This window comes from Babylonia areolata, chromosome 18, assembly GCF_041734735.1.
Source record: "Babylonia areolata isolate BAREFJ2019XMU chromosome 18, ASM4173473v1, whole genome shotgun sequence".
NCBI classification, from domain to species: domain Eukaryota; kingdom Metazoa; phylum Mollusca; class Gastropoda; order Neogastropoda; family Buccinidae; genus Babylonia; species Babylonia areolata.
Window position 1 is genome coordinate 16,446,795 of NC_134893.1, and position 7,500 is coordinate 16,454,294.

The 7,500-nt window shown below is 50.4% G+C and overlaps 1 protein-coding gene across 5 annotated transcripts in view; it reads right to left on the reverse strand.

The window, feature by feature from the left end:
• Positions 1-7,500, reverse strand: part of LOC143292527 (uncharacterized) — a 138,321-nt gene that overhangs the window by 88,088 nt on the left and 42,733 nt on the right. For all 5 annotated transcript variants that reach the window (XM_076602894.1, XM_076602893.1, XM_076602891.1 and 2 more), the window contains exons 3-6: positions 5,738-6,175; positions 4,591-4,928; positions 3,176-3,473; positions 1-93 (exon numbers count right to left, since the gene is read on the reverse strand). The exon at positions 1-93 is cut by the window's left edge and continues 239 nt beyond it. In XM_076602894.1, the coding sequence (XP_076459009.1) occupies positions 1-93; positions 3,176-3,473; positions 4,591-4,928; positions 5,738-6,175 (1,167 nt within the window). The remainder of the gene's footprint in view (positions 94-3,175; positions 3,474-4,590; positions 4,929-5,737; positions 6,176-7,500) is intronic.

Genomic DNA, 7,500 nt, shown 5'->3' on the forward strand with positions numbered 1-7,500 from the left:
CCTGCGTGGCCACCACCATGGCGGGGTCTTCGTTGTGGAGGAGCCGGCCTCGTCTGAGGGTGTCCATGTCGAAGTGGTAGTTGCTGGGTCGGTCTGTGTGTTTTTGGGGGGAGGAGGAGAACCGAGTTGAGTTGAGTTGCTCGAGAGAGGGAGGGAGGGAGGGGGGGGTTAGTAATGTTTTTTGTTATTGTTTGTTGTTGTTGCTGTTGTTGTCGTTGTTGTAGTTGTGTTTTATTTAATTTCCATGTGTGTGTGTATGGGTTTTTTTCTTCTTCTCCATTTATTGATTTTGAATGTATGTATGTATGTATGTATGTATGAGGAGAACGAGTTTTTCGGCGGTTAAGATTTTGTTATATTGGGCTTTTTTTGGTTGTCGTTGAAGTTGGGTTTTTTAAAATATTATTCTATTTCAATGTTTTCATGTTATTTCATTTTATTTCTTTGTATGTATGTATGTATGTATGTAAGTATGTATGTATGCATGCTTGCGTGCTTGCGTGCGTGCGTAGGTAGGCAGGCAGGTATGTATGTATGTATGCGTGCTTGCTTGCGTGCGTGCGTGCGTAAGTAGGTAGGCAGGTATGTATGTATGTATGTATGCGTGATTGCATGCGTACGTGCTTGCGTAGGTAGGTTGGTAGGTAGGCAGGTATGTATGTATGTATGTTTCGCTGGATGCAGGTAGAAAGAATGGAGGATGGATGGATGGAGGTTTATTTTGTTCATTTATTTTCTTATTCTGTTATATCTATTTATTGAGAGATAATGACAGTGGAAGGGACGGGGAGGGGAGTAGGGATAAGAAATAAGAAAATAAAATCGTAAACGAAGACAAGATATGGATGGGGTGGGATGAGGACTGCAGCAGATCACACACACACACACACACACACACACACACACACACATACACACACACACACGCACACACACACACACACATACACACACACACACACACACGATCACATACACCTCAAACCACATTCAATCACCCCCCAACCCCTCCATTTTCTCACAACGTTCCACCCTTGACCCTCCCCTATTTTCCGCACCCTCCACACACACACACACACACACACACACACACACACACACACACATACACATCCTCCATCATTTCCCAAGCCCATTGTCCACCACCATTCCCTCCCTCCCTTTCCCTTCGTCCCCCCACCCCAACATTACCTTCCTCGTCATCCTCTGCCCCTCCCTTTCCCTTTGCACCCCCGTGCCTCCCACCACCCCCAAACCAACACTACCCACCTCCTCTCCTCCACACCTTCTCTGGATGTAGCCTATGTCCATCAGGGCCTACACCCCCCACCCCCACCCTCCTCTCCCCCACACCTTCTCACCTCTCTGGATGTAGCCTATGTCCATCAGGGCCTACACACCCCCCACCCTCCTCTCCCCCACACCTTCTCACCTCTCTGGATGTAGCCTATGTCCATCAGGGCCTACACCCCTCCGCCCACCCTCCCCATCCTCCTCTCCCCCACACCTTCTCACCTCTCTGGATGTAGCCTATGTCCATCAGGGCCTACACCCCTCCGCCCACCCTCCCCATCCTCCTATCCACCACACCTTCTCACCTCTCTGGATGTAGCCTATGTCCATCAGGGCCTACACCCCCCCACCCTCCCCATCCTCCTCTCCCCCACACCTTCTCACCTCTCTGGATGTAGCCTATGTCCATCAGGGCCTACACCCCTCCGCCCACCCTCCCCATCCTCCTCTCCCCCACACCTTCTCACCTCTCTGGATGTAGCCTATGTCCATCAGGTCCTACACACCCCCCATCCTCCTCTCCCCCACACCTTCTCACCTCTCTGGATGTAGCCTATGTCCATCAGGGCCTACACACCCCTACCCTCCCCATCCTCCTCTCCACCACACCTTCTCACCTCTCTGGATGTAGCCTATGTCCATCAGGGCCTACACACCCCCACCCTCCCAATCCTCCTCTCCCCCACACCTTCTCACCTCTCTGGATGTAGCCTATGTCCATCAGGGCCTACACCCCCCCACCCTCCCTCCTCTCCCCCACACCTTCTCACCTCTCTAGATGTAGCCTATGTCCATCATGGCCTACACCCCCCCCCATCCTCCTCTCCCCCACACCTTCTCACCTCTCTGGATGTAGCCTATGTCCATCAGGGCCTACACAACCCCACCCTCCCCATCCTGTTCTCCCCCACACCTTCTCACCTCTCTGGATGTAGCCTATGTCCATCAGGGCCTACACACCCCCCATCCTCCCCATCATCCTCTCCCTCACACCTTCTCACTTTTCTGGATGTAGCCTATGTCCATCAGGGCCTACACACCCCCCTTCATCCCTATCCTCCTCTCCCCCACACCTTCTCACCTCTCTGGATGTAGCCTATGTCCATCAGGGCCTACACACCCACACCCCATCCTCCCATCCACCACACCTTCTCACCTCTCTGGATGTAGCCTATGTCCATCAGAGCCTACACCCCTCCGCCCACCCTCCCCATCCTCCTCTCCCCCACACCTTTTCACCTCTCTGGATGTAGCCTATGTCCATCAGGGCCTACACCCCCCGCCCACCCTTCCCATCCTCCTATCCCCCACACCTTCTCACCTCTCTGGATGTAGCCTATGTCCATCAGGGCCTACACCCCCCGCCCACCCTTCCCATCCTCCTATCCCCCACACCTTCTCACCTCTCTGGATGTAGCCTATGTCCATCAGGGCCTACACCCCACCGCCCACCCTTCCCATCCTCCTATCCCCCACACCTTCTCACCTCTCTGGATGTAGCCTATGTCCATCAGGGCCTACACACCCCCACCCTCCCCATCCTCCTATCCCCCACACCTTCTCACCTCTCTGGATGTAGCCTATGTCCATCATGGCCTATACACCACCCCCCCCTCCCCATTCTCCTATCCCCCACACCCTCTCACCTCTCTGGATGTAGCCTATGTCCATCAGGGCCTACACCCCCCATCCTCCCCATCCTCCTCTCCCCCACACCTTCTCACCTCGCTGGATGTAGCCTATGTCCATCAGGGCCTACACCCCCCATCCTCCCCATCCCCCTCTCCCCCACACCTTCTCACCTCTCTGGATGCAGCCTATGTCCATCAGTGCCTACACACCCCCCATCCTCCCCATCCCCCTCTCCCTCACACCTTCTCACCTCTCTGGATGTAGCCTATGTCCATCAGGGTGGCCCTGTCGCCGTAGAAGATCTCCAGCTCGTCCACCGTGACGGCCGGGTAGCTGCCCACGCCCCTGCGCGCGCTCTCGCGTCCCACGTACATGTTCATGGAGGTGGGGGGCTCGGGTGGCCGGTACCCGGGGGTGGGCTGGTACCCGACCCTCTGCAGGTCCACGAAGAGGGAGAGACCGTCGTTGGGGCTCCAGGACAGCTCCACAAAGTACCAGACCCCAATGTCCAGGCCCGGGTACCTCACCTCCCACGACTGGCGCAAGTTCTGGAACACACACACACACACACACACACGCACAATGAAAGAAAAAGAATAAAATCGGTACACACACAGAGAGAGAGAGAGAGAGAGAGAGAGAGAGAGAGAGAGAGAGAGAGAGAGAGAACTCAGAGCTCAGAACTCAAAGCGTTTTTTTTTTTTTATATTATTATTCAAGGATTCATTAAGATTTTAGGCATGGCCTATTCCTCCAATTTGTCCTGGTCCACACACACACACACACACACACGGAGAGAGAGAGAAAGAGAGAGAGAGAGAGAGAGAGAGAGATTCCCATTCAGATACGTTAGCGTGCTTAGGCTTCCCATGAATGAAGGGGTAAGTGAACCACATACATAATTTCAAACAAAATGAAACAAACCATATACTTAATACATACAATTACAAAAACAGTGCAGCGAAACACAATATCTTTATCAAGATGTTAAAATTTCGCAATATTCAAATGCCTTGCACAAGAAAAGTGACAACTGCAATACTTGTAGTTGATGATAAAAAACAAAAGTTCAGTCTAATGACACAGTAGTCGATTGTACTTAGGTGGTATGCATTTTTTTTTCTTCTCTAATTCTCCAAAGAACAAGACAACTACGAAAAGACAACAAATGCGGCGCTTCATCTTCTCTGCCTCCTTTACATAACGGACACATTCTGCCCACATGTCCTCCCACACGCTAACCCTACCACGACCACCTCTATTCCCCTCACCCCACTCCCTCCTACCCTCCTTTCCTCTTCAGCTCCAGTTTCAGTTTCAAGGAGGTGTCAGAGCTGTGCAGGACAGATCCATATACGCGACACCACATCTGCTAAAAAAGAAAAAAAAAAGAAAAAAGGAGCAGATGCCTGTCCTGCGCATTATAACCCGACGCGTTGATCTGGCCTAACTCTTCCTCTACTGATCCACACCCCTCCTCCCCCACCCCACCCAAACCTCCTTCTCAAGCAAATTCGCATAACCCCAACGCGCTAACCAGGCCTTGAAAGGCAAACCTCTTCCTCTACTGATCCACACCTCTCCTCCCCCTCCCCCACCCCACCCCACCCCTCCCCACCCCACCCAACCCTCCTTCTCGAACTACATCATCCCCCTTCCACTCACATTAGCGCTAGCCACCAGCACGTTCCCATCCTGGTGCAGGCCCAGCACGGGCGAGGAGATGAGGGCCTTCCAGCCCTCGTCCAGGCGGTTGAAGACCATCCACAGCGACACGTACACCCCGTAGCGACACAGGTCCAGGTCCCCCAGGCAGCTGTCCGTGACGTCACCCAGGTCCAGGAACTCGCGGTCCCCGGACAGCAGCACGGCCTCTCCGATCTGGCCTTGAACCTGGCTGGCTGCCCCTTGAACCCTGACCTCGCCCTCCTTGAACCCGTGCAGGGAGACCAGGCGGCGCTGCGAGGCCAGCTCCATGGGGAGGTGGTAGTGGAAGATGGCGCCTGAGGGAGCGAGGTGTCACATTTCATTTATTGACTGAGTTATGTACATGTATGTCATATATACATGCATGCTTTAGGGCCCAACGCTCAGCTTATATCACAGACTGACCTCAGTTTACAGCTGGGCAAACAGCAAAGTCAGTGAGAGCTCTGTATGATCAATGGTTTCTTCATTGCAAAGGGAAGTCACTTACAACTTAGTCTTTTGTGAAGAACTATGACCAGTCTCAAACTAGGAGGCAAGATTGCACTGGCTCTTAGAGCTGCAGCCTTGGGGGCTAGTTGGCCTTTGGGAACCATCCTAACACCGACTGTCCTGAAACCTTCATGGCCGAGACAGTGGAGATGTAACCTGGGCAAGACACCCTCCACTATAATCAAATTCTATCCTAGATAGTCGGGACAGCAGTGGAGGAGGAGGAGGAGAAGAAGAAGAAGAAGAAGAAGAAGAAGAAGAAGAAGAAGAAGAAGAAGAAGAAGGAGGAGGAGGAGGAGAAGAAGAAGAAGAAGGAGGAGGAGGAGGAGGAGGAGGAGGAGAAGAAGAAGAAGAAGAAGAAGGAGGAGGAGAAGGAGGAGGAGAAGAAGAAGAAGAAGAAGAAGGAGGAGGAGGAGGAGGAGGAGGAGGAGGAGGAGGAGGAGATGAAGAATAAGAAGAAGAAGAAGGAGGAGAAGAAGAAGAAGGAGGAGAAGAAGAAGAAGGAGGAGGAGGAGAAGGAAGGAAGGAAGGAAGGAAGGAAAGAAGAAGAAGGAAGAAGAAGAAGAAGAAGAAGAAGAAGAAGAAACAAAGAAAGAAAGAAAACTGCACACACCTGACTCGCGGACCTCCTTCTCGTCCTTGAAGGTGGACATGAAGACGAAGTCATCCACCAGCACCTGCCCCAGCCGGTCGGTGCCCGTGTTGTCATTGGACCGCCCGATGTAGAACCCGTTGTAACGGGACAGATTATTGGCCGCCTGCTTCTGTGCCGCGGCCCTGTCGTGGCCCCGCCTCTCGCCGTCTATGTACAGGAACAGCCCCTTGTCCACGGACCACGTGGCGGCCACGTGGTACCAGCGGTCCTCCAGCACGTCATGTGACCTCGTGCGCCACTCCCGCCCATCGGCCATCTTGAAGATGACGTCGAGGCGTCCCTTGGAGTAGAGGAGGGCAACGCCGTGGCTGTTGGCGCTGTGACCCCCGTTGGAGAGGTAGACGCCCCTCTGGTAGCCCACGTCGTGGAACTGCATCCACAGGCCCATGTAGTAACCTGCGTGGGATTAGAAATCAAGAGTGACTTAAAACATATATATATATATTTTTAGATATATAAGTAAATATCATGAAATGTGCCAGGGAGGATTTTAAGTCCACCCATACGGCCTTTAGAGGTGAACAAAACGTTTATTTTATATATATATATATATATATATATATATATATATATATATATATACATACACATATATATATATCTTGGCCCAACACTCGGCTTATATCACAGATTGACATAAGTTTACATCTGGGCCAACAGCAAAGTCAGAGCTGTATTATCAATGGTTTCTCCAGTCAATAGGAAATCATTTACAGCGTAGTCTTTTGTGAAGGACTATGACTCAAACTAAGAGGCAAAATTGCACTGGCTCTTAGTGCTGCAGCCTTGTGGGCTAGTTGGCCTTTGGGAACCATCCCAACGCCGACTGTCCCAAAACCCTCTTGGCCGAGAGCTTGGGCAAGACACTCTCCACTATAATCAAATTCTAGCCCAAATAGTCGGAACAGCAGTTGCCTCCTCTGCTGTTCTGATGGTCATAGTCGGACACGACTGACTATCATATATATATATATATAGCTGTTCTGTTTACGTGGGGACCTCGTCAGGTTGTGATAGTATACAGTTCCAATGCTCTTCTCCTCTCCCTCACCCCCACAACATGATTCTCCTTCTGCATATTTTTCACTTCTTCCTCTTTCTTCTCCCCTATCTTCTCTTTACCTCCCCTCTTCTTCTAATTCCTCCCCACCCCCACTACCCAAACCGGCTGACTGAGTAAATTGTAATTCCATGCTGTATAGCTTGCCTGATTGAAACTGAGTCAGCCTCAGTTTTCAGTTTCAGTTTCAGTAGCTCAAGGAGGCGTCACTGCGTTCGGACAAAACCATATACGCTACACCACATCTGCCAAGCAGATGCCTGCCCAGCAGCGTAACCCAACGCGCTTAGTCAGGCCTTGAGAAAAAAACAAAAAAACAAACAAAACAAAAACACACACACACAAAAAAAACAAAAAACAAAAAAAACAAAACGGGGGAATAAATAATAGATAAGCTTGAATAAATAAATAAATAAATAAATAAATAATAATTATAATATAGAAAAAAGGTAGTAGTAATAATATTAGTAATACTAATAAAATGATAATAATAAAACATAAATAAATAAATAAATAAGACAACAATGGTGATAAATAAGCAAATAAATGTAAAATATGAAGATACACATTCACACATACACCCACACATGCATAACAGAAATGCACCAGACATGCAGTTTCACATATATGCAAGCCTCATTGATTGTGTAATTAATGAAAG